This window comes from Gekko japonicus, unplaced genomic scaffold (genome assembly GCF_001447785.1).
Source record: "Gekko japonicus isolate JY-2015 unplaced genomic scaffold, Gekko_japonicus_V1.1 scaffold2759, whole genome shotgun sequence".
Lineage (NCBI taxonomy): Eukaryota > Metazoa > Chordata > Lepidosauria > Squamata > Gekkonidae > Gekko > Gekko japonicus.
Genome location: NW_015162035.1, coordinates 118,388 through 145,555, shown reverse-complemented (window position 1 = coordinate 145,555; position 27,168 = coordinate 118,388). Strand labels below are relative to the sequence as shown.

General features: G+C 45.7%; 1 protein-coding gene across 1 annotated transcript; it reads right to left on the bottom strand.

Moving 5' to 3' along the window:
* Window positions 1–15: 15 nt before the first annotated feature.
* On the bottom strand, window positions 16–27,168 carry RCHY1 (ring finger and CHY zinc finger domain containing 1). The gene is made up of 8 exons (XM_015405561.1): window positions 27,085–27,168; window positions 25,521–25,636; window positions 11,814–11,892; window positions 10,944–10,988; window positions 10,800–10,858; window positions 4,180–4,206; window positions 3,835–3,955; window positions 16–167 (listed from the first exon to the last, which is right to left on the bottom strand). Exons 1-8 carry the CDS (start codon window positions 27,166–27,168, stop codon window positions 36–38), a joined length of 663 nt encoding a protein of 220 aa, XP_015261047.1. The 3' UTR covers window positions 16–35.

Below are 27,168 nucleotides of genomic sequence, written 5' to 3'. Positions count from 1 at the left end.
CAAAGCAGGAGGCGATGCGGCCTCCACGGCCAGTCTCAGCGGCTGCTGGGCCATGAGACTCGAGAGCTTCCATCCTGGGCTGTGTTATACGAGTCACAGTTTTTGCACTTCATGCCCAGAATATGGAACCGCACCGTGGATCGAGAAGTGCAGTCGTTGCAAAGGATCTGGAACCAAACAGAAAACGTTTGTGTAAAGCACAAGGGAGAAATTAATAGCAGCAGCAGCAGTAATAACAAATAACTGAGCATTAAAAGAGATGGAAGTCATCGCTACAGAAACAGTCCAAAAGGTAACAATTTTAAATTTCTTGACTAGGAATATCTTTTTGCTTCTCTAACAAAGAAGTGATGTTTGTTTGCTGGAAGTTTTTAATCAGAAGATCTTCCAGTTCCTTACATTAAATGGAATTGGATTTAGAATGATTACAAGCAGGGACTCACATGGCTTTGCAGGGGACCTCTCATCCCCCCCCCCGTTATTTCCTCTTTACCTTCTCTGAAAGCCCCCACATAATCTCACTCCTTTTCCAGCTTTCTTCTCTCCTTCCCAATCATCGGTCTGTATTTGCTCCCCATCTTCACTTTTCCCTCCTTGCCTCTCCCTAGGAAAACTCTGGCCAAGTTGCCACTTTAGGGTCCTGGGACACAGTGACTCGGTACACTACAGCCCTCCAGCCAGCATGTGGAGGATAAGATTGTGCGGTAACACTCACCATGTTTGTTGTGTGCTAAATTATAAAACCACAAGTTGGCAACCTGCAAGGACTTGTGGAGAGCCACTCATTTCCCCCCCCTTCCCCACTAGTTCCTCTTTCCCTTTTCTGAGAGTCACGATAGTTTCCCTCTCCTGGCTTCCTTCCCTATCTTACCAGCAAACCTACTTATCTTCCACCCTCTCTTCAGTCCCTCCCTCCCTCCCTCCCTCCCGCAGCCTCTCCCTGGGAAAACTCTGTGCGGAGCTCCGTTCTGGGGGCTCCTCACTCTCCCCTCCCCACACAGGATGTCTTCTCTCCCTCCTGGCAAAGCCCCTGTCCACACCGTTCTCTGCCTCCTTTTGTCCTTCCCATCCACCAACCAAACTAACCCCATCTTAAGCTATAGTTATTATGCATTTACTTCATTCACGTCCTGCTTTTCTCCACAATGGGAACCCAAAGCAGCTTACCGCATTCTTCTTTCCTTCATTTTATCCTCGTAACCATCCTGTGAGGTAGGTGAGGCCGAGAGTGAGTAACGGGCCCCAGGTCCACCCAGGGAGCTTCCACGGCAGAGTGGAAATGCTCATCTGAAATGCTCACCACTTCCAACTTTCAAAAGGCCCCGTTTAATTACGACACAATGCATGTTTAGAAACAGAAAATTAGGCACGGGATTGTATTTTCTGCCCAACCTCTCATCTAGAACTATTTCCACAAACAAAAACTAGCGGTCCCTTCCCTGGATGTGCCTTGCGGGAAAGAAACTGAACTTCTTCTACAATGCACACAAAGGCTTCTCGTTATCTGATTGTTCTTTCGACTCAAAGGTCTTGAACAGATCGAGATCCTACCCGCTTACAGGCAATCACTGCAGCTAAATATTTAGTGACTGCTAAGATGGTTTTCCAATCCTCATCTGCAAGAAAAACTGGATGATTTTTTGAGATGGTAAATTCACATAACCTATTAAGAGGGAGGACAAATACTATTCTCTCAAATCAGACCAGATTTCACACTCCGGTAAAATATGTTTTAAGGACTCAGGCTGACCAGATCCCCATTTACAAACTGTGTCTGAATATGCCATGCCTGTGAATCGGCCCTCTGGTGTGGCTGGGGGGAAAGAATTTAACCAAGTGAGCATAAATGCTCTTCTGTTATGCGGGATCATTAGATCTTTTAGTTCAGGACAGCAGAAGGGAAGGGGACTCCAGAGAATGCTGGGGGGCATACACCACGTGCCCTCAATGAGGTACTGCCAGCTACACGGCCACTGTGTGTGGAGGGGGGAAGGAGGCCGCTGGGTGAGCATCTTCATGTTCTGGAAGGCCCGCTTTCACGCCTCCTGCTGTGTCTGATCTATTAGCCTGGCCTTGGTGCTTCGCATGCTTCACCCTGCCTGGGAACCGGCCCCACTTTGACTGTAGTATAACTTCTCCTCTCCCACCAGGAGAGTCAGTTCCAACAAAGAATGTGTGCACAGATGACCTGGTTTCCTGCCTTCAATGAACTTGATCCTTCTGAAGGAACGTTGTTGAGACTGATGGCTGTGGGACTCTGATGCAAATTCAGCACTGAGGGCCTGGTTTGTTTTATGGTGTCCATATTTTTTGTCATCAAAACCAACCCCTGGAGTCTGTTCTTTACAACCACCTTCCAGGATCCCAGATAAGGGTCCTTCTCAGTAAGACTCAAAACCCCTTTCCTCACCCTGGAGATGACTCAGATCCACGCCGAGCGTCCCATGAACTCTGGGCCACACAACGCCCACACAGGAGGGGAAACTCCCCACAGATTCTAAACAAAGCAGCCCCTTTCCAACTTCCCTGGCCATACATCACCCTCTCCTAGTTTGGCTGAAGAAGACCTGCCTCTCCACCCCATTCAGCAAAGACAGCCGGGGAAAGGGGGGCCCCTCTGGGGACCACAGACACACCTGTGTGCCCCTCCCCCAGCATCTGCCACCTCTGTCCACAAAGGGCTTTGCAGCAGCACCTCAACAAGCCAGCTACTCGAAATGGCTGGAGAGAGAAGGCTTTGTTGTCATGCTGTGTAACAAATACTCTTCAGACCAAAGAGAGAGAGCATCCTGTAGGGATGTGCAGCAACTCGACAAGAGCAGAGGAGATGGCCTGGGAAGCAAAACTGGACAGAGATTCCTCAGAAACTTTTCCTTGAAAAAAAATGGGCAAGGGTCTAGTCCTCAAAGTTACAAAGGTATGTTTAGGTGGGTAGGAAAATACTGTAAAACCTGAGAAGCCAGAACAAGGGCCACACAACATTTCCAGTGGCTGAGAGCAGAGCTTCCGTGCCCAGCATGACTCCTTGCTACCCTTTACATAATTTATGCTGCATATTTAATTGCAAATTAGTTATAATTTCAGGTTAAGTAGAGCCAAAAAAGAAAAGTGAAGTCAGGAAAAAGTTACACCAATTTAGCAGATTCACATACAGGTTAGAGAGCCAAGTACTGCTTGACACTAGATTGAAGGGCACTATGCCAGGATTTTGTAGTGCAACACAGACAAACAAAAAAAAGGGACCAGAAATATACCATAAATAATCACAAAGTCTCATTAGGCATCACATGCTGCATGTAATTTCCTCGTGTCACAATAAGCAGCTTGGTGAATGCTTCTTGTGACACAAAGAAATTACGTGCAGCATGTGATGCTTAATGGAGACTTTGTGGTTATGATGCCAGTTTAGGGATTTCTTCTGGATCTTGGCAACTTGACTTGAGAAATTCCTCGAAACAGGATCCTGTTGTAATTTACTGCTTCTATTGTCATTGTTGGAGAGAGTCTGCATAAGGTTGTTGGATCGCTCACCAGTGCTTGACTGTCTGCAATGTAAGGATTTGTCGTCCCTTAAGGATCTTAAATTCTGCTACTGGATTATTATTTGACATTTACATTATTATAGCTATCAAAAATCACTTGGACACTTCATGATGTGATATAAATTGTTCATTGATGATACATTTCTGGCCACAGGTTTTGTTTATCTGTGTTGTTCCTCCTCTTCTGTGACTCCTCCTTGTGTTCTAGCCAGGATCCTGCAGTGCAGCCGGCATGACGAGGATGGTGCCCCAGGGCAAGCAACCAGGGCGACGCAGACAGATACCACTTTACCTCCACCATCATGTTCTGGTACTCCAAGGGCATCGGTGTCTGGGCTACTTCGCTGTCCAGTTGCTGCCAGTATCGGGTCATATCCAACGCCGAATGCATACACAAAGGGCATCTATAACCTCTGGTGGAGAGCAGACATACAAGTTAGGCAACTGGAAAACGTAACCTTGCTCGACATTGGCTGGAACCTGCACCCCCATCAAACACTTTCCAGTGACAGACATAATTCCTTCACTGGTTTACAACATAACAGTCGATGGCAACATCTAACACACTCAATAACCCACAAGCTCCAGTCCCCAAAGTGCTATACTGCCCTTAGAACACACAGGAGTTAATACTTACTCTTTTAGCATGTCTTCGTAACAAGTTCTAGATGAAGAAACAAAGCAGCATTATTACATAAATTAACTAACAGACAAAGAATTGAGTGGAACAAACACTCCACCTCATTTTCTTGCTAATATTCTCAGCCCAACTTGCCAGTGTGGGTTCCTGACTTCTGATGAAGAGGCTGCTGCCGTGACACTGGCATCTCCTCCCCATTTCAGGGCTGGAGGAGAACTGTTCAAGCAGCACCTGCGGGCTGACAGTCCCTCCCCTGGAGCAGGGGGAGTCACCCGCCGGGGGTCTGAAACCACAGGTCCCTCAGCAGCTACAGCAGCTTCTCAACAGCAGCCTGCTTCCTCGGCAGGCACTGAGAGATGTGAAGGCCTGGAAAAACATCAGGATTTTTTTTGGGGGGGGGGAATTTTTTTCCCTAGGGGGACCCCCCCCCTCATTCTTCCAACAGGAAAACTGAGAAATTTTAGTGAGCATGGAAAAAACCTTCAATAAAATATAGTCATCGTCCCCCCCCCCCCCCCCCCCCCCCAATTGGGATGAGTGATAGCACAGGGTGGCAGTTCTCTCTTGCTTAGGCTTAGGGTTGATAGGAATGAAAGGATCACATATATTTAGCTTTTTCCCAAAATTAGGAGGGTTTTTTCTGAAAAGGGGGGAGGCCTGATGCCCCCCATGGCTTCTGACAGGTTAAAAAAAATGTTCTGGTTGTTATTGACTCGGGCTCAGAAGTTGGAAAAATGGGAAAAGCAGGAATACATTTATATTTGTTTCAGTCTGTGAACAATAGTGGAAGTGCAAAGGATTAAATTTTTGTTGTGGTTTATCTGCTAAGGGTTAAGATAATCTGAAACCAACATGTACAACCACTGATTGATGTAACTACTCAGTTTCATTGTTACGTGGTATTTTGTGTTAATTTTTCTAAGCACCACAGCCTGACACAGGTAAGATGAAAAGTTATTCAGTTTAGTAAACTGTCATTTAGCAAACTGTTATGCACTATTTCCCAAAATTAGGAAAAATCTAACTAAAATTAAATACGTTACATTGTCCTAGAGGGTATAAACATTCCGTTTAGATAAACTTATTATTGGTTAGAATTGGTTATTATATGAAAAAATCTTAATGGGAGATATCATTTAAATTAATCCACCCTCTTTGCTTGCTTGCTTGCTGGTCAGACAGTGGAGATTCTACAATGCTTGTTCCCCCCAAAAAGTTTCAATGACACTGAAAACCTGTTTTTAAAATTATCATTTTAATTTTGTATTGGAAAATCTGGAAGGACATGGTTGTACAGTTATCGTTATAAATATTAAGAGTATTGATTCAAAATGTCATTGTCAGGAAAAGTTTCTGTTTTAATTAATACCTGAATAGAAAACAACAATCACTCTCTTTCTGACCTTACAAAAGGAACCATAATTTTTGACGTGCCTCTCCTCCTGCTACGGAAGGGAGAGGACGCCTGCCTCAGCCCCCCAGCCTGTCCCCCAGGGTGCGCACGCCCTCTTCCCACAGCCAGCCACGGTGGCCCCCGGGGTCTGAAGGAAGGCCACAGCTGTAAAAGGCCCTAACCCACCACAGCCCAGCTGAGGCCGGCCGGCTCCTTCTGACTCACTCCTGAGGCTCCTGCCTGGCAGGATTTCCAGTTCTGATATTTATCAGAAGTGAAGTAGCAGAATCAGAAATATCACGGGGTTCCTGCCAATCCTATCATGGAAATACCAGGCATTTTATCGTGTCCAGCCCTTAAGAGTCAAATTCGACAGAGCCAGTTTGGTACAGTGGACTCTAATCTGGGATAACCGGGTTTGAGTCCCCACTCCTCCACTCGCACCTGCTGGTGTGACCTTGGGTCAGTCACAAGTTCTGACAAGAGCTGTTCTTGAAAAAGAGCAGTTTCTGGCAGAGCTCTCTCAGCCCCACCCACCTCACAGGGTGTCTGCTGTGGGGAGGGGAAGGGAAAGGAGTTTGTAAGCCGCTCTGAGACTCCAAGTGAAGGGCCATGGGGTATAAATCCAATCTCTTCTTCTTCTTTCAAGCAAGGGAAACCTTTACCTTTAGTATCTGATAGCACATCCTTAATAAATTTAATTCAATTGTTATAGCATCCAATCAGTGTGCATTTCAATTCAGGGAGCAGCTAATGGAAAGTTTTGATTTAAATCAATAATCTTCATGGTGATTTAATACATCCCCCTAGCAACCCTGTACAAAAATTTAGCACATATTACCTTCTGCCTCAAGCCAAATTCTTTTTTTTTTTGTAAAGATTTTATTGTTTTTCCATTACTACATCACTAAAGCTACAGGAATAGGGGAGTGGAACTCTAATACACTATACACTACGATTCTACTAGTAAGTGGGGGAGTGGAGCTAACAGGTGACATGATCTGGATTACATGAATTTGTAACTAAATCACCTACTGATATTAAGATAACATAAATAAAGGTTTAAGAATAATAATTAGCTTTGAATATCATTTTAACAAAGACTGCATAAACATCTATCAGTTTCAGAGTCTTTTCTTCTTGCGTTTCTTCCTTGTCCGAGGTTTGGGAGCGGCTACTCCTTTTTCAGATTCCGAAATCTCTGAAGATTTAGAACTAGTGCTTGTTGAATCCTGTGAGTAGGATTCTTCGCCATCTTCTTCCTTGTCCGCAGAAAGTTCTGTCTTCTTTTCTTTTTGAGTTTGGTTTGGCTTTGAAAATTGGGCCATAAACTTATTTGCTTTAGGAACAGAGTCAATTTTAAATTTTTTGTCCTCATACTTGAAACTCAGTCCTTCAGGGAATACCCATCTGTAGGGTATTCCCTTTTTTTTTTTGAAGAAAGAGAGTAAGTTCCTTATAAAGTCTCCTCTTCTTCCTCACTTCAAAAGGGATATCTTTCAGAATTTTTACATCTTTGTTTTGGATTTTTAAAGCCTTCCCCATCGTGGATTTTAGCACCAGATCCCTGGTAGATCATTTCGTGAATTTCAAATCAATTTCTCCTGGGAGTTTGTTTTTCTTTATAAAGTCCAGATAAATCCTGTAATCCAAGTCCATCTTGTTCAATAATTCTTCTTGTTTATAATCCATTAGTGGTACAAGAGCCTTCGCTAAAAGTTCCTTTTTTCTTCTGGAATCCCTTGGAAACATAGGACATCTGTGGATCTTTCCAGCTGAAGCTGTATTAGCTGTGTTTTGTCAGAAGATCTTTCTTTGTCTGCTTCATCCATTCTTTTATTAATACTCTCAGTCTTTTTTCCCATCATTTTACATTTTTTTGGGGGGGCGGAGGGAATTTTTTATTGCATTTTTTAATTAAACCACAAACTACAACGAAAGTGCATTTTTTAATTAAACTACAAACTACAATGAAAGTAGAGAAAGGGGACTACACTACATTTAAGGAGAAAGAATAGCCACTACTAACTAAAAACCCAAGAGAGGAGATCATTACAACTGCTTTAGTAAAAAGTTTTTCTTAAAACGCTAGTATCTTTTGAACTTAGTCAGACATGCTAAAATATCTTTTAAGTCTTAAATTTAACTATTAGAGAAAACCCGCAGAGCATCTCATTATTAAAAACTATACTTTCAAAGGCACAAATCAGAGTCCTTCAGTCTTCATTTTTTCTTATCTTGTCTTTTCCACAGTCTGTATGGACTTTTAGGGGCAGCCTCCCCTTTTTCAGAAAGAAGACCCCGAGTCCAACTCGCCACTGGACTTGCTGTCCTTCTCCTCTTTATCCACCTCCTCTGGCTCACCCATCTGGATTCTCAAAAACTGCCGTGCTTTGGAAACAGAGTCAATCTTTTCTTTTTTGTCCTGAAGTTTGAAGGTTACGCCCTCCGGAGTTAACCGCCTGTACACGATTACATTTGTTTGAAGAAAAAGAATTAACTCTTTATATTTCTTTCTCCATTGTCTTATTTCAAATGGGATGTCTTTCAAAATTCTAATAGTATTGTCCCCAATTTTCAAAGGTGACCCTGCAGTTGCTCTCAGGATAGAATCCCTCACGTGTCTCTTCGAGAATCTGATTATTATTTCCCCAGGCAGATTCTTCTTCTTTATGTATACGGAACAGGACATGTAGGCCACATCCATCTCGTTTATAAGGTATTCCGCCTTGAAATCTGTCACTGGGGCCAATGCTTCGCTCATTATTTGCTTCAGATTCTCACCTTTGGATTCTGGGACACCTTGGAATCGGAGGACCAGGTTTGCCTTCTCAATTTGCAGCTGCAAAAGTTGTTCTTCTGTAGAAACTTGCTTCTTTTCCAATTTTTGAACCTTTTTCCTCACCTTTTGAGTACTGGCGTCAACTTCTTTCACTTTCGCAGCTGTTTGCTCCGTAATCTTAAGAGTCTCGTTCAATTGTAGCTGCTGAGTAGTGATGCTTTGATTCATCATTGACAACTGTTCCTTGAGATTTGTCATCTGGTCCAGCAGGGGGCGCAGGGATTCTGCCAACGTTTTAGCCAGCTCGGTGGTTCCTTCTGGGCGAGGGCTCTCAACTACTTTCGCTTTTGAAATCTTTTCTTTCTCCGTCCTCTTCCCCGCCATCTTTATGGATTGTTTACTCTCTGAAAGTTTGCTAAAGTCTCTGAATATGCGCTCATACACTCATCCGCGCCCTGGTAAGTCTCTCCCAATAGATTTCAACGCTTTTACTTCCGCTCCCCCCTCAGTTTTCGCTTTTTATTTCATGCACATCGGAGGGCCCCCTCCCCCGCTTGCTTTACTCTCTAGTCCGTGGGGTGGGAGTTTTCTTTTTGGCTTGTCAATTGCACTCTATTTCGACCTCGCTGTAGCTCCGTTTAAACCGCTCGATCTCCAGCGCTTGTCCCGGTCAACATCACTAGTTCCATACGGACACACAGCAGGAGGACCGTCAGGACAGAAAAGCACCTCAATTCCCCAGCATCGTGCTGGCGAAGAGGCCACCTCCCAAAAGTCCCATGGCTAGAAGCCTTTCAACCAGGCTCCGGAGGGGGGTAGTGAGACGTCGCCCCCCCTCCTTTCTGCTGGTGTGCAGATTTCATCCCCAGGAGGTCCGGGAGATGAGTCTGTTCAGCATGTCGCCATAAACCATTTGAGTCAACTGTTTTTGGACCGTGTCCAATTTGGTGTTGAGATTCATCATCTCCTCCATTAGAGGGTGCAGTGCATTTGCTAGCAGTGTAGAAAAATCTGTAGTTACTTCCTGGTTCTGGGAGGGAGTCGTTGGTTGATTATTTCCTGTGAGTGGTTTCTTGTCCGGCATCGTTTTCCACCCTCTCCCCACCATAATATCAACAAGAAGTAAGTTTTCCAAAACAGGAAAAAAGTTCAACAATTTTAGTTGCCTTTATACTAGCGTGCAGTTTCTGACTTCGTTAAGATTTTCTTCGGTTTAGCTTAGCTTAAAGTCTTTTCTTCTTGATTTAAAACTGCTTTTTAGGTTTTACTGGGGGTGGGTCTTGAGTTCCCCCTCCACCCATGCTTTGTTTGGCATCTTTTAGAAGCATTTTTTAAACTTTCGATCGTGTCCGCTTGCTCCGGCACTCGTCTCCGGTTGCCATATTGGTTTCTGTGGCGACGGGACCAAGCCAAATTCCTAAAGCATTGTGGGGTAGAAAAATTGCCACAGAGACTTTTTTCTTTGTGGTGGCAGAAAACATTGCGTTTCCCAGTGCCGAGTCATCCAGAACCTGTAAACACACTTTGAGATGAGGCTTTGTGCTTCTCCCGCACAGAACCCACCCTTCCTCTTCTGCGTACTCATAAGCCACTCAAGGCAGGGTGGCCCCTTTACAGGGCTGTGTTTTTTTTAATTCAAAGCAACAAAAACTGTCTTGAAACTAACGAACTTCCATGAATTTTAAAGGAAAACAACTTAAATTAATTTCTAACTTTTTTCCTATCTTGGGATTATTATTTTTTTTTTACTGTATCTCCCTGTGATGAGGTAAACAGTTATCAGGCTGTCTCCAGAGCACTTAAACTGCTTCCCTGGACCAGTGTTTCCTTAGTGAACTCACAGAGTATTTTTCCCCAAAAAACGTTAAGTGGACTTGGGGGCAGCAAAATTACCCCAACTGCACAAAAGGCAGAGAGGTTTCTGGAGTTGGGCACTCCAGGTGCTTTTTTGGGCGTGTGTTTTGTTTACAGGAATCAAGCTGTAAGCAGCAACTGGCTGCATGGTGGGTTGCAGACACGGTCTCTACTGCTGCAAACAGTGAACGGAATGCCCAAAGAGGACAAAGTTGCCCACATGAACACAAAGGAGCTGCCTTCTACTGAATCCAGACCCCCCCCCCCCGGCTTGGTCTGCCCACTCAGTCTGGCGGCGGCTCTCCAAGGTCTCAGGCGGAGGTCCTTCACATCACCTCCTGCCAGGTCTTTTAACTAGAGATGCTGCCGGGGATTGAGCCTGGGACCTTCTGCGTGGCAAGCAGAGGCTCTACCACTGAGCCATTTTCCCTCCCAGGTACAGCTGCTTCTCCGTGCATTCTGCCAACAGAAGTGCAACTGGGGTCAGAAAATCTCCCCGGCACCTTTCACCCGGGGATCTGTCCTAGGTTTTGTAGTAACCGGATCATTCCCAATTTCTAATGTTCACTTCTCAAGAAACAGCCTCACCGATGAAGAAGATGTCCACAGGGCAGGACGTGAGCGCCCACACGTGAGGTATGAATGTCCTAAGAGACAAGAATGAGGTTTTTCACATACATCAAAGGAAACACTTTCAAATGAAACAGCACATGGACATATTAAGGAAGTTACCTCCAAACATATGGGACAATCTTGCCTTGAGACATTTTCAATGCACTGTGTAAACAAAAAGAAAGAGATGTTATAGGAGCAAACTTTGTTATGAGATTTCTTCCTCCTTAAAGCAGATACACCCGTTAAAGACTACAACAATGGTATACCAAGAGGGCGGGGGAGGGGGGGCTGCCTGCCCCGGGCACAGCTCAAGGAAAGCCTTTGAAGGGGGCCCTTGAAGCCAAGCGTCATCCTCCAGCTAAGTTTTCTTTTCTTTTTAAAAAATGCAGTCCTGGCTGCAGCCACTAGGGGCACAGGGAAGTCTGAGCACAGCAAAAAGCTCTAGGATCAGCTAAGCTTCCCTTCCCTCCAAGGTTCAAGCAGCCTTCCTTAACAGATGGTGCTGACAGCTGATACAGTCATTGCCAGCCTCCAAGAGCCTCTCTCCCTTTCCTTGCACCCAGCTCAGCCAGACCTTGCAAAGCAATAGTTAGGGTGCTGCAGCTTCTGCTCCCCACACAGCAGCCATGCATGCCCAATGCCTCCACACTTTTGAAGAAAGCTGCGAGAGCACTCTGGGAGAGGGCAGGGAGGCCGTTCTCAACAGAAGCCTTGAAGGCCCCTTCTCGGCATGCCTCAGGCAGTTCGCTTCCCTTGGCTTCCATGGCAAGACTGGAAAGCAAGCTAATTCCCCACACCCTGGGGAGGGGCTGTCCTGCACTGCAGTGGTCTATAGTAACACGAAGGCCAAAACCAACGCCCCCATAATTTGCACAAGACTGGCCCCTACAGACATGATCCGGGCTTTGGTTCACTGGTCACTCCCGGCGGGTATCTTTTGCTTCCTTTTAAACTGTTTATTAACATTTAAAATCCTCCATTTCATACCTTGTGATTCCCTTGGAGAGTCAGAGCCAAACACAAGTTACATTTGGAACAGTGGAAGAATTCGTCTTTGGGACCAATCCTGAGAAGTCAAACATACGAATCGGTACAATGGTCAACTGGCCATCCTATTCAGCCTACAAATAGTTTAAATTGCTCGTCTCTCCCACAATTTGGATACTGCAGCTAGGGCACACATGCACGCTTGCTGTGGAGGCCATGCTCACTTGCCCACCGCCTGGTACCAGAATCAAGACAGTGAAAAGGGACTAAGGAGCATGAGACCAGGCTACTGCACTGTCGGCAGTCAGGGGGAAACAACCAGAATGAGGACTGAACTACACATTATCTGACTTTCTGACAAGGAGACTGGAACTCATGTCCCAAGCCCACAACAGAGGCCCAATTTGGATCGGCAACACGGAGCTGGGGAGAAGGCTCTCCAGTCTACCACCCGAGGCCACTTACATGACTTCCTAATCAGGCCCTCAGCACTCTGGGGGGAAATTAATTCCTCTCCTCCTTGTCAGACTCTTGGATAAAGTTACTCCCAACAACACCCACTGAAGGTGATTTGTTAATTGAAGAATAAAGATGATCCACGCTAAGAACGTTGTTGAGTCAGAACTGAGATTCTGGCACGAAAACCCCAAATTATACCTGGTTCAAACATAGTCCCCTCCAGTCGCACTGGCCATTCATTCCCGCCTAGCCCAATTGAGTTACTTACTAGACATGGTCTAATGTTTAATTGTTAATGTTTGATAGATATCAAAGCAGAGTAGTTGAATCTCATTGGGTTAACTTTTTGTGGAATATGGTCTGTTATTAGTCATAAGACCTCCAACTAGTTGAAATTAGTTATAGGACCTCCAACCAATTTGAAATTAATTACTGTGATTGCTTTTTTGATTAATTATTGATGGAGGGATAGGAAATTAGAAGAAGAAAAATATATATAGAATAATTTTTATCTGGCCTTTATTTACTGGCCAGATAACTTGTGTATTATTAGCAATCAATTTTTTGGATGAGTTTTGGTAGGATAGGTTATGAAATTTGTGTAATTTAGCAGCAGTGTGTGTTGCAGTCACCACCGGTGTCCATCATACTGAAAGTCCATTGTCTGCCCTACTAGTGGTCTGAACGTCTGCGGAGACCACGAGGGGTGATGATGTCAGGCCAAGGGATTCTGGTGCTCCTGGGGAGGGGAAAGTATAGCGGTGGGAGCAGGCAGGGTAGTAAGGGAAGGAGGTGAAGAAATAGAAAAGCTCGGCCCTCTTCCAGCCTGCATCCCATCCCAAGGGATGTCGGCAGTGGGGCTAGGATGCTGGACCCCCCTCCGTCATTTGTGTTGTGTAATGCTAGGTCTATAAATAACAAGACCATGGTCCTCAGGGACTTCCTGCAAGAGCAGAATGTAGACCTGGCGTGTGTGACTGGGTGTGGGATGGGGAGATAGTGGCTCTCTCCCAATTGGTCCCACCTGGGTACTTACCTATAAAGCCCTATATGGCCAGGGTCCGACATACCTGAGGGACTGCCTTTCCCCATATATATCGCAGAGAGCACTATGGTTGGGGTCTCAAAATCGATTGACCCTCCCTGGTCCTAAGGACGCCAGGCTCGCTACCACCAGGGCCAGGGCCTTCTCAGTGGCGGCTCCATACTGGTGGAATGAGCTCCCGGACCTTGCACAATTCCACAGGGCCTGCAAGACGGAGCTCTTCCACCAGGCTTTCAACTAGGAACCGCCTCCACTATTACCACCAACTCTCGGCCGCAATGGCCGCCCTGTGTGAAGAACATCGAGAATCTAAAACACTTACAAAAAGTACGCCGTCTTGTACAATTAGCGAAAGATCGACAGCACGTATTACTTGTTACTATTATTATTGAAATTGAATTGTTTTATGTTGATTTTATCAGATTTTATCTATATATTATGTAATATGTTTTAATGAATGTAAGCCGCCCTGAGCCTGCTTTGCAGGGAGGGCGGGGTATAAACTTAATAATAAATAAATAAAACCCGCAAGGCTCTAATCCCCCTCCTTGTAAATTTCCATTTGTTACCCAGCAATCAAAAAAAAAGACCAAGGCAATCTGGCGGACATCCCTGGGAAATGGAGGTATCTTCAGAAGTCACATGAGACGCATTGTCCTACAATAAAGCCATTCTCACTCAAACACATTCACACTCCCCCCCCCCTGGAATTTCCCCAAATTACATGATAAACGAGACAGCGAGTTTGACACTCCTGACCTCTGACTTTTGGCATCAAAGTCAGGTTAGGGGAAAAACCCATTTTACAGGTTACAGATTATAATGTGAAGCCTGCCCTGAGAAATGAGATTTAGGTAGGATGAAAAGTGTTGCTATGCCAGAGAAGACAGAGGCACCCTCAAATTAATTATATGTGAGTATTCTGTCATAGGGGACTGGAATGCTAAAGTAGAAAGTCAAAAGGTAACTGGAATAATGGACAAGTTTGGCCTTGGAAAACAAAATGAAACTGGGCTAACCGAGATTTGTCAAAAGAACACACTGGTCATAGCAAACACCCTCTTCCAACAACCTAAGAGGCGACTCTACACATGGACATCACCAGATTGATTATATCATTTGCAGTTAAAGATGGAGAAGCTCTATACAGTCAGTAAAAACAAGACCTGGAGCTATGGCTCAGATCATGAGCTACTCATTGCAAAATTCAGGCTTAAACTGAAGAAAGTTGGGAAAATCACAAAGCCATTCAGATTTGACCTAGATCACATCCCTTATTAATATACAGTGGAGGTGAAGAATAAGTTTAAGGGACTAGATTTGATAGACAGAGTGCCTGAAGAACTATGGACGGAGGTTTGTGACATTGTACAGGAGCTAGCAATCAACATCTTCCCAAAGGAAAAGAAATGCAAGAAAGCAAAGTGGCTGTCTGATGAGGCTTTACAAATAGCTGAGGAAAGAAGGAAAGCGAAAGGCAAAGGTGAGAAGGAAACATTTAGAAGAAGAAGAGAAAAGATTGGATTTATACCCCGCCCTTCACTTGGAGTCTCAGAGAGGCTTACAAACTCCTTTCCCTTCCCCTCCCCACAGCAGACACCCTGTGAGGTGGGTGGGGCTGAGAGAGCTCTGACACAAACTGCTCTTTTTCAAGGACAGCTGTGCCAGAGCTTGTGACTGACCCAAGGTCACATCAGCAGGTGCAAGTGGAGGAGTGGGGAATCAAACCCGGTTCTCCCAGATTAGAGTCCGCGCACTTAATCATTACCCCAAACTGAATGCAGATTTCCAGAGTACAGCAAGGAGAGATAAGGAGGCTTTCCTGAATGAACAATGCAAAGTAATAGAGGAAAACAACAGAATGGGAAGGACTAGAGATCTCTTCAAGAAAATTGGAGAAATCAAGGGAACGTTCTGTGCAAAGCTGGCTATTATAAAGGACAAAAACAGTAGGGACCGAACAGAAGCAGGGGAGATAAGGAAGAGGTGGCAAGAATACACAAAAGAACTATGCAAGAACCATGACGGTGTGATCACTGACCTTGAGCCAGACATCCTGAAGTGCAAAGTCAAATGGGCCTTTCTAGCATTACTAACAACAAAGCTAGTGGAGGTGATGGTATCCCAGCTGAGCTATTCAAAGTCTTAAAAGATGATGCTGTTAAAGTGCTGCACTGAATATGCCAGCAAATTTGGAAAATGCAACAGTGGCCACAGGATTGGAAAAGGTCAGTTTACATTCCAATTGCAAAGAATGGCAATGCCAAGGAATGTTCAAGATATCGCACAATTACACTCATTTCACACGCTAGCAAGGTCATGCTCAAGAGCCTACAAGCTAAGCTTCAGTAGTACGTGGATAGAGAACTGCCAGAAGTACAAGCTGGGTTTCAAAGAGATCAAATTGTCAACATTTGCTGGATTATGGAAGATTTCTCTTGCAAAGCATGATTAGAGTGATATACTCATAATATTGTGCAAATGCAAGAGCAGTGTTTTTTGAGGTTTTTGATGCCACCACCATTGCTTTTTTCCTTTTGCCCTTCAAGCAAGAAGACAGATGTTTTTGGCAGATTTATGCCAAAAAATTTGTTTCAGGATTAATAGATTTCTTTGAATTTGTGTAAGTTCAAGAGAGTCTAAGATTTTATGTTCCGCTTGAAGTTTCTTATATATTGCTTTTCCCCTAGTCCTTTTATGTACTCTTTCCAAAGACACTATATGTCTTAAAGTCTCATTCCTCAATCTGTTTTTTTCTTTTCTCAGGTATGAAGTTGCAGAAATTATACAGCCTCTTATAGCATCCCACTGGATAGTGTGATCCGTCTCAGCAACAGCGTCATCCTTAAAGAAATTCACAATGTCTTTTTCTATTTTATTCTTAATTGATGTATTCAATAAAATGGATGTGTCCATTGCCCATTGTTTGTCTATCAAATTATTCTGCATTGCTTGAAGGTGGCAATCAATCCATGCATGGTCCGATAAGTGCCTGGGTCCAATATTGGCTGAGTGAAGATGAGGAGTCAGTGAAGATGAAATCAAAATATAATGAAGATGGGTGAATATGTCGTGTCTAGCCAAGAAATACGAGTATTCACGATCTGTCGGGTGCAAAGATCTCCAGGTGTCGCAAAGATTGTAGAGCTCAGATAGTTTAGCCAATTTTGTAGAGTTAGGTGAAAGTTGATTCCTGTCTCTTTTAATGGAGGAACAATCTAAAGTATCATCAGCAACACAATTCAGGTCCCCCCCGATCACCAAGTCTCCCTTTGCAAAATTTTGTAGCTTGGAGAAGGTCAAATGTAAAAAGGGGATTTGGTTGATGTTGGGAGCATAGATGGAGGCAAGGGTCCATTTCTTCCCTTCAATAGAGCCTTTTAAAAACAAAAACCTGCCCATGGGATCTGTGAGTTTTGAGTCTAGTATGAAGTTTATTTTTTTGGCCAGTAGGATCGCCACTCCTTGGGCGTTTGAAGAGCTTGGAGCCTGGAATTGATGGGGGAACAAAGTCAATTTTAGGATAGGGTGTTTTGAAGAACATAATTAGTTTCTTGGAGAAAAAGAACATCTGGGCAAATCTGCTTTGCAAATCTGCTTTGCAAATTTTATAGTTCTCTCTTTTTTAATTAAGCTGTTCAAGTCTCTAATGTTCACCGAACAGAACAAAACCTATTGAGGCAGACTCAACATGGGTTCTGTAAGGGAAGATTTTGTCTCACTAACCTGTTAATGTTCTTTGAGGGGGTGAACAAACATGTGGACAAGGGGGATCCAATAGATATTGTTTACCTTGACTTCCAGAAAGCTTTTGATAAAGTTCCTCATCAAAGGCTCCTAAGTAAGCTCAAAAATCATGGGATAAAAGGACAAGTCCTTTTATGGATCAAAAACTGGCTAATTAATAGAAAACAGAGAGTGAGTATAAATGGGCAGTTCTCTCAGTGGAGGGGGGTAAGCAGTGGGGTACCGCAGGGATCAGTACTTGGTCCACTGCTTTTTAACTTGTTCATTAATGATTTGGAGTTGGGAGTAAGCAGTGAAGTGGCTAAATTTGCAGATGATACGAAGTTGTTCAGGGTGGTGAAAACCAGTGAGGATTGTGAGGCACTCCAAAGGGATCTGTCAAAGATGGGCGAGTGGGCGTCAACATGGCAAATGGGGTTCAATGTGGCCAAGTGCAAGGTGATGCACATTGGAGCCAAAAATCCTAAATATAAATACACATTGATGGGGTCTGAACTGGCAGAGACAGATCAAGAGAGAGATCTTGGAGTTGTAGTAGATAACTCACTGAAAATGTCGAGACAGTGTGTGACTGCAATAAAGAAGGCCAATGCTATGCTGGGGATTATTAGGAAGGGTATTGAAAACAGATCAGCCAATATAATAATGCCCCTATATAAATCAATGGTGAGACCTCATTTGGAATACTGTGTGCAGTTCTGGGCACCACACCTTAAAAAGGATATTATAGCTTTGGAAAAAGTGCAGAAAAGGGCAACTCGAATGATAAAAGGGTTGGAACACTTTCCCTATGAGGAGGACGTCCTTCTTCACCCAAAGAGTGATTAACACTTGGAATTCACTGCCACAGGAAGTGGTGGTGGCTACAAGCATGGACGGCTTCAAAAGGGAATTAGATAAGCATATGGAGCAGAGGTCCATCAGTGGCTATTAGCCACAAGGTATAGATAGGGACTCTGGGGCAAGTGATGCTCTGTCATCTTGGTGCTTGGGGGGGTCAACAGTGGGATGGCTTCTAATGTCCTGGCCCCACTGGTGGACCTCCTGATGGCACTGGTATTTCTGGCCACTGTGTGATACAGAGTGTTGGACTGGATGGGCCTTTGGCCTGATCCAACATTGGCATCTCTTATGTTCTTATGTTCTTATGTTCATTATGCACTGAGAAGAGGTGAAACTAAATACTGCAATCAGAGGAAGAAGAAGAGGAGAATGGATTTCTACCCCGCCCTTCACTTGGAGTCTCAGAGAGGCTTACAAACTCCTTTCCCTTCCCCTCCCCACAACAGGCACCCTGTAATGTGGGTGGGGCTGAGAGAACTCTGACACAAACTGCTCTTTTTCAAGGACAGCTGTGCCAGAGCTTGTGACTGACCCAGGTCACATCAGCAGGTACAAGTGGAGGAGTGGGGAATCAAACCCAGTTCTCCCAGATTAGAGTCCGCACACTTAACCACTACACCAAACTAGTCAGCTAGTTATGGTAAGGAAGTCTACTGAAACCGTAGAACTAAATTGTTTATAGTACAGAGGCTATACAACAGAATGGTATAATAACTGCACCTTGAAAGTTTCTGAAACACTCTCAAGTTTACTTAGTAAGTAGACAGAAAAGGTAATCAGTTCAAGAGAATTTTTTGAAAAATCTTGTTACCAAGATTGAGAAAAGTGTAAAAGTGTAGAAAATCTGTGATAATCAAGCTGCAAGAAATTGACTGGAGAAAAGCAAGACAAAGTTTTAAAATTACAGTAAAGATCAATATAAGCAGACAATTAAGTAGGATAAAAGCCAATGAATATACTATCTATAAAAATTTCAGAAACCTCTGAAGCTCTGACTATTTAAATCAGCTGAATCAAGGCAAGAAATTTATAAAATTATAAGGTCACCAGTACTGTCAAAGAAAATTCAATGAAAAAATCAGTCTACCAAATTCTTCCCCCTCTTAGAGACTATTAACTCTTAAATAACTGTTAAAAAGTCTTCAGTACTTGTAAACAAGCACAATATCCTACTTGTACACAGAGGTCATTTCGGGGGGGGAACGCGGGGGAACACAGTTCCCCCGGGTGAGGTGCAGGGGGCGGGGCACACGATGAAGCCCCGCCCCCTGCTTCTGGCTGCCCCGCTTCCAGCCCTCATTCAGCCAGGAGGAGGCAGGAGAAGAGGGAGGGTAAGTTGCTTCCTCCCCGCCTCTCCCCACCCCTGCCTGCCTGGGGCCAGGGAGGGCCTTGGTGGGGCTTCCTCGCACTTCCGCTGGCCTTGCAGGTCCACCGCCGGGCCCCTGATGTCAGGGGGTGTGGCATATGCTAATGAGTTATGCTAATGCGTTCCCCTAGCTCTTTTTCTACGTAATGACCCCTGCTTGTACAACAGTAAAATAAAACAGAAGAAAACTCAAAATAATAAATCTTACAAAATTGTAAGCACTGAAACACCTATAAAATTTTTTAGTGTGTGCTTCCTTTGGAAATGAACACACCCTACTCTACAGGTAGTTACCAAAAGAAAGCACTGAACTAAGGAGCAATCTTGAACTGCTTGCCCCCCTCCCCCTGGGTATTATACTATTATTAAGTATTAAAAAACCAGACAAACCAAACATTTCAACAATCAGACCAATGTATATGAACAGTAAGATTAAAAGCTATGCAATAAAACATCACAACAGTGAGTCAGATGAGTAGTGCCCCAGATCAGTGTGTAGCCAATGGTGTGACTCGATCTGTAGACATTGGAGAGACAGAAGCGCAAGGAGAGCCCGGTGACTCCAGTCGTCTTTTCAGAGTATGTCTGTCATGGTCAGCAGCATCAGAGATCCAGAGTGCTTCCAAAAGCTCAAAGCCTGAGTCTTCATCTGTGGCATAGAATAAAGTCCCCTGGAGGTTCACCTGAAGAAACCCCGAAGGCAGCTATTTGTATCTGACGTTATTTTGGCACAAACGTGAAGTAATAGGCTTCAGTGATCTGCGAATCTGCAATGCCTCCTGTAGTATATCTGGGAATATCAGTATTGGACATCTTTGAATAATAAAAAACCTTTGCTTTGTCTAAGAGTCTTTTTTTGAGCCTCCAATCTGCTACTTGAATCAATATGTCCCTGGGGCCACAACATTTTAGATTGTTAGCTACACCCATTCTGTAGGTGTGCAAAATAGTTTATTTATTTTAGCATTTATATCCCGCCCTCCCCGCGAGCGGGCTCAGGGTGGCTTACAAAGAGCAACAAGTGCCCACGCATAAAAACATAACAGTAAAACCAGTAATTATCAACACAAATAAGGTGCTCAGTAAGAAACAAGATGGTCACCGAATAAAATTACAAGATAGTATCGGTCTTTCATAAAGGTGGTGTTGGCAGTACTTCGGTTAAAAACTGAAGCAATCCAAGTTGAAATAAAGCAAATTAAATCCATAGACCCTTCTTCCCCCTCTGGAATCCCGCGAATCTTCAGGTTTCTCATTTGAGCTTCAAGAGCGATGAGACGATCTCTGTACGCAGCCTCTCTGGTTTGCAAGTCCCGGACATCGTGCTTTAAAATCATGCCCACATTAAGGGCTGTCTCCCCCTTCTTTGCAGTTTATGCCAGGGAAGCTTGGATATCGGTTAATTGTTCCCGTACCAGTTGAAGAGAGGGTTGTAAATTACTGGTAAGTCTCCTTTCCATTTGTTCTAAGAGATAGGTAAGATCTTGTTTATTAAGAGTCATATCCGCAAATTGCTGAGAGACCTGGTTGGCAGCCATCTTTAAGGTTTTGGTGTGAAGAAGGCTTTGCTCTGGGTGATTATCTCTCGGGGAGAAAAAGTTTTGAGGTGTCTTTCTTGTCGCCCTCTGGTTGTTGGTGTGATTGCCGTTTTTTCTGTCCATACCTGGGCTATCTGTAGCCTCATTTAGTCTCTGCCATCGGGTAAATTAGGGGAAGAGGAGCAGAGCCCGTAGAGTAAGCGACCGCCATTGTCTTTGTCATCACCACACCCCCTATAAATCTAACAATAATCCAAATACCAAATGAATAAAATCAGTCCTCAATGTACCAATTACAGGCAAAACCGTTACAAGAAAATAAACCAAACCCTAAAGAAATGAAAGAAAAATATCTTCACCTGGCAATGGGATGACACTAAAGACAACGCCAAGTAAGCCTCTGGGGAACAATCATGATGCCACCGCCGAAAAGGCCCTGAGTTTCCTCCCTTCACACAGACCCCCAAACAGCCTCTCAAGATGCCCCCCATGAAACGGCAGCCGCTGCTGACCCTTCAAGAGCCCCAATCCCCAACTCATTCAGTGCCTGACACGCCAGAAGCAGCACCTCGGAGTGCTGATCTGGAAAAGCCCAGAGAGGTAGACAGGCCTGGAGTGAGACTTGCAGGAGACACACACGTTTCCACCCAGATCATTCCCCTGCTTCCACGGGGGGTGAGGGTGTCGGGAGAGGAGAGCAGCAGACTGAGGAAAAGGCTCCTCTGTGGAGGGATCCATTCCTCCGATGACCTCATGCAGCAAAGGTAACCCGCTAGGGGAGGGGGAGGGTACGCTGGATGGTTCTCAGACTGAGGGCTGGGACCCCATCATGGGTCAAGAGTCTCCAGCATACACCCTGACCCAGATAGCCCAGGCAAGCCCGATCTCGTCAGATCTTGGAAGCTAAGCAGGGTTGACTGTGTTTCATGTTTGGATGGGAGACCTCCTTGGAATACCACGTCTGGAGGACAAGGGCAGGCACCTCTCTGAATATCCTCCAGGCCCCCAGTAGGGGTCAGTCACCAGAGGTCGACATGACTTCCAGGTGCACACACACACACACAAAATACCAAAACAAAACCCCACCCAGATTCTCTAGCACATAGACTACAAGGCCAGGGTGGAGGAGGAGGAGGAGGAGGAGGAGGATAAACAAAGAAAGAAAGGAAAGGCTTGACTCAGAGTCTGGGAAATTGCCGTCTTTCCTCTTCCCCTCCTTGGCTCTGTAGCGTCTCTCATGCCCTTCGAAAGGGAAACTGAGGCTCAGCCAACTGTGGAGGGCCAGGTGAGCATCCCATGTGCAGATGTCTGACCAACTCAAGCCCAGCGGGCATAAAAGGACAGGCATGGCCACCCAGGGCAGGGCTCCCACTGGCTGGGTATGAGCCAGCTTCCGGCCAGCACCCCGCGGGCTCAGCGTTCTCTCCACCTCCGGTGGCACAGCCTGGCTCTCGCTGCTTCTTCCACAGACACAAATCCAAGGAATACTGCCTTCCATACTCACACCACTGGCAAGCAGGTCCACATTACACCTCCCAAGCTCGTGCCACTGGCGTCACTCGCGGTATCTTAACCAAACCTACTTCACAAGTGTTGTGTGCCTACGTGCAGAACCCGGCATGCTGCCCTGAGCTCTTGTAGAGGCAGAGGTCAGCCGTGGCCAGGTCAACACCACCGTTCACCCCCCCTGTCCTTCATTCTCTCAACTGTGGTGGGACATCTGATGGAAGCGGATTAAGCTTATGGAGGCCAATGATGGCAGGCGACGCTGGGCAGGGGGGCAGGCAGGCAGGTTTGTCAGCTTCTCAAGAGCAAAGGAGAAGACAAAGATCTTGGCAGCTGGTGATACTCTGGGGAGAAGCACGGAGGCGGCTGCCCCCTGACTGGGCCTGTGAGCACAGAGCGTGAGCTGTCTCCCCAGAGCACAAATGCAACAGGAGCTTGCCAAGTCTTCGGAAGCTCCTTGGTTATTTATAAATTAGACTTTTGGACCACCCTCCCATGTACACACAAGGCTCAGGATGGTGAACGACAACAGAAGAACACATTCGTGAGTCAGTAAAACAGTTAGAAACAAAAGCAATTTAAAACACGGATGATGCTACAGAATAATCAAGCTATACTGCTACCCCGTGGGGAAGGGAAGAAAAGGGCCCATCGCTGTCCTCAGCCATAGGCCTGGTGGAACGTTTCGGCCTTACAGGCCCTGCAGAGCGGCATCAGGTCCCGCAAAGCATGGATATGCCATTTGGCAGAGAGTTCCACCCGGTCAGGGCAAGGGTCAAAAAGGCCGTGGCTCTGGCTGAGGACAGCTGGATGTCTTTCAGGCCAGGGATCCTTGACCGTGATTCCCTTGCTGGCACAGTTGGCCGCTACTGTGAACGTACCACAACTCACTATGAGGCTCTGGGAAGCCAAGGAATGGCCAAACAAGGGTGCGAAGGAAGTTCAATGGAAGTGCAAAGTGATTTACTTTGGGGGAGCCCTACAAAGACATCGATGGGGACCCAAGGGGCAGTGTCTACTCAAGAACGAAGTCACAGTGGACGGCTCAATGAAGATGCTGACATGGTGTGCAACAGCAGCAAAAAAAGCAACGATATGGTGGAGATTATTAGGAAGGAGGGGGTGACAACAAAACAGCCAGTCTCATAATTCTCCTCTTTAGATCTAGGAGGTGGCTACCTTTAGAGTGCTGCGTGAAGATCTGGCTGCCTCCTCTGAAAAGGGGTCTCACAGATCTGGAGGGGAGGGGGGACAACAACAAAAATGATCAAAGGCAAAGCAAAGGACTCTGTTCTTTTAAGTTTAAAGACAAAGGGGGACAAGACAGAGCTTATGGGTGGGGAGAGGAGAAATTGATATGAGAAAACCTTCTCCCAGAATATTAGAATTCAAGAACATACAAGGAGGTTGATGAGCTATAGACAGACAACGCACTAAAGGAAGCTGTTCCTGCGACATGACATTGACTTGTAGAATTCACTGGCAGAGAGGGTGTAACGATGGCCGTGACATTAGGCAAATCCATGGAGAACAGGTCTGTCAATGGCCAACACTTTCCGTGCTCAGACGCAGAGCACCTCTAGATAGCATTTACTGGGGCCAGGGTGTGGATTTGCAATGGATACACACCGGTCAAGCAGCCCTGGACTTTGGTTGTGATAGTTCTTGCCTTGTGCGGAACACAGTGACTTTTGATCAACATGGTGTCAAGCCCTGGACTCAATCACTCTCACAACACTCTTGTTGCAGCAAGATTTGTTTATTGGGGAGAGGAAAGGAAGGCAATTGTAAGCCGCTTTGAGACTCCTTAGGGTAGAGGAAATTGGCGTATAAAAACCAACTCTTCTCTTATTCTGGCATTCACTATTGTAATACAACACAACAGAAATCATATTTCCCACCCTATCTCATTCCCAGCGCCTAGTCAGTTGGAAGACACGACGGACTCCCTATTCTAGTACAGCTGAGGACCAGAGTACCTAAAGTAAAGAATGGGACAGGTTGTAGAAATACAAATAGGATTTATACTTCTTGAAGTTTATTGGGGAGCTTCTCAATGGAAAGCTCCCAGACCCAAGCTCCAAATTTGGTGGGTAGGTTGGCTGGGCACTTCCCTGCCAGAGAGACTGAGAGTCCCAGACTGTAGCTTCCTTTAAGTTCGGTTTATTATTTTCCAAGTAGATATCAAGTAACACAGACGGTTGCAAATAAAGAAATCCACAGTGCACACTCGGACAAATAAGGAGTATATTCTGGCTACTGACATCAAGGACCGACCCTTGGTAAACCAGAGGTATATATCTTTCTTGGACCTATAGCTGTTAACATACCTACTGACGTACCTAGCATGTAGGACTACCATGGATGAGATGCAGGCCCAGGGGTCATTTCGTAGGAAAAGAGGTGCAGGAGCTCATTAGCATAACTCATTAGCACAACTTATTTGCATATGCCACACCCCTGACATCACCGGAAGTGTGTCAGAAGGCAACACCCATCACTCAGGCTCCACTGGACTGTTTTGGATTGCTAGCTGTTTTGGGGGTGGGGGAACATGCAGATCTGTCCTCGCAGAAGAGGGAGAGCTTGTACCTGAATAAAACTTGGTCTTAAAGGTGCCACTGGATTGTTTTTAACCGGGGGGCCAGGGGGAGCTCTGCAACTTACCTGGCTGCTTCTTGCTCTGACTGAGGGCTGCTGGGAGCAGGGGGTGGGGCTTGTTGCATGTGCCCGCCCCCTGGGCTCTTTACTGCCGGAGCTCTGCTCCTGCAGGAAATGACCCCTGTGCAGGCCCAACTAGAACTGACTAAAACTGGCCCAATGTACCGACCCAAATCCCTCCCCTTCTCTCTATCTCTGTGGTCAGGAAGCTCTCAGAAAGTCAAGGAGAGTCAAGATTCAGATACCCTTTGCCCATTTTGATTCTCCTGGAATGTATAAACATCCTCTAAGGCAAAAGTAATGTACAGTTATTGGTACCCAGAAGACCACAGCGCCTGAAACCTCCTGGGAAACCGAACCAAAGATTCAACTATACACGCTAATTTACTGTAGAAATTAAAGTATCATAGGTTTAGCAGAAGACTGAGGCTCAGTCCAGGCCCCAATTCCCCAACAAAGTTTTCATCACAAGAGTTACTACAAAAGGATAAACAGCAAGCAAAGGTGTCAATTCCCCCCCCCCCCTCAGTCTATTCCTGTACCTACAAATCCCACACTTCTCACAGTGGTACTGCTTCTTGTCTGTGTCGAACAGGTGGCAGATGCTGCAGTAATATTCTCCAAACACATGATGGCAGTCTTCACAACTCTGCTGAGCCTACAAACAAACATGCAATCGTGAGCTATAAGATTTGCGCGAGTCCTTAACTAAACTGTTTCCGGGATGGAGGAAGGTGAAAAATGTGCCCTCGTCCTGACAGGCTGAACACAACAAAAGCTCATTTGAAGAAGCTCCGCTCCTGGGTTGTTTTGAGGGATTCATGCCGGTTTTTCACTGGCATCCCAGCCACAGGGGGCTCGGTCAAGCTTTCTCTCTCAGTAGAGAAATCCTGAATCAGATAAAATCCTTACTACTAAATCAAAGCTCTACTCAAGACTCTTTCAGGATAACACAAGGAGCGCAGAAATGTGGATCATCAAAGGTGCCCCAGCCTCAGCCCTCGTGGAGAACCATGAAGCTATGAGAGCCCCTCCTCTAGTATCTTCTCGTCTACATCCTTGTCCCAGGTAAGGAAAAACAACACAAAAGTCTGTGTTACTGTATATACCAACTTGCTCCCGGGCCGGGAGACAAAGCCAGAGAAAGCTCTCCCATTGGTTCTTTCCCAGCTTCTTCTAATACACAGTTCCAAGACAGACTACAGTGTAAGAAGCATCCTATATATACAATTGCCCTACATATTGGCACTTCCCGGCTCTCTCATTGGCTGTGCTGTGCGCTCCATCAGCCATGGGCAGTCAACCGCCACTCAAGAGTACTCACGTGCCATTGGCTGGGTGTTGGGTCCAATCCTCTCCCCCACCCACTGCCAGCCTGGAACCTCTTCCCCAACAGAATAAACTGCCAAAATGGCTGTCTCTCCTGAAGAAGACACTTCTACTTGGCTCCTCTGCTGGCAGGCTGGCTACTGAGGTGGGCCACCGGCTGTCTAACCATTCTCTTCTCCTCCTGCTGTGGGGCTAACTTTTCCCTCAGTGGCTGCTGCTAGGCAACCAAGCTTGGTTCTGTCAGTAAAAAGCCAAAGGCAGGAGGCCCTTTCCAGGCCTCCTTTGGCCTTTGTGGGGAACTCATTGGGGCCAGTCCTGACTAGGGTTGCCAGCTCCAGGTTGGGAAATTCCTGGATATTTTGTGGTGGAGTCTACGGAAGCCAGAGTTTGGGGAGGGGAGAGGCCTCAGCTGAACAGAATGCTATAGAGTCCACCCTCCAAAGCAGTTATTTTCTCCAGCGGGAGAGAAATCTGCTGTCTGGAGTTCAGTTGTGGTACCCGGCGATCAGCTACCCTAATGAAGTTAGCGCTTCAGAGCAGGGTCTGCCAGACCCAGGTTCTTGCTGTGGAAGCTGAGTGGGTGATCTCAGACCAGTCACAGACTTTCTGCGTAACCTACCTTACAGAGTTGTTGTGCAGATCAAAGGGGGAATGATGTAAGCTGCTTTGGTGTCAGCAAGCTGCCAATGAACTCTGTGTAGCATGAGAACTGTGTAGCATGAGGTCGCTACCCCCCCCCCAATGGTTTCCTGTAGATTCCCAACTGCGCATGCTTACTGGTGTTATGATTCGCACATCCACTTGTTTCATGCATTCCTTTCTATGAACGCTAGTATAGCTTTGAAACGTGCTTATCTGCAT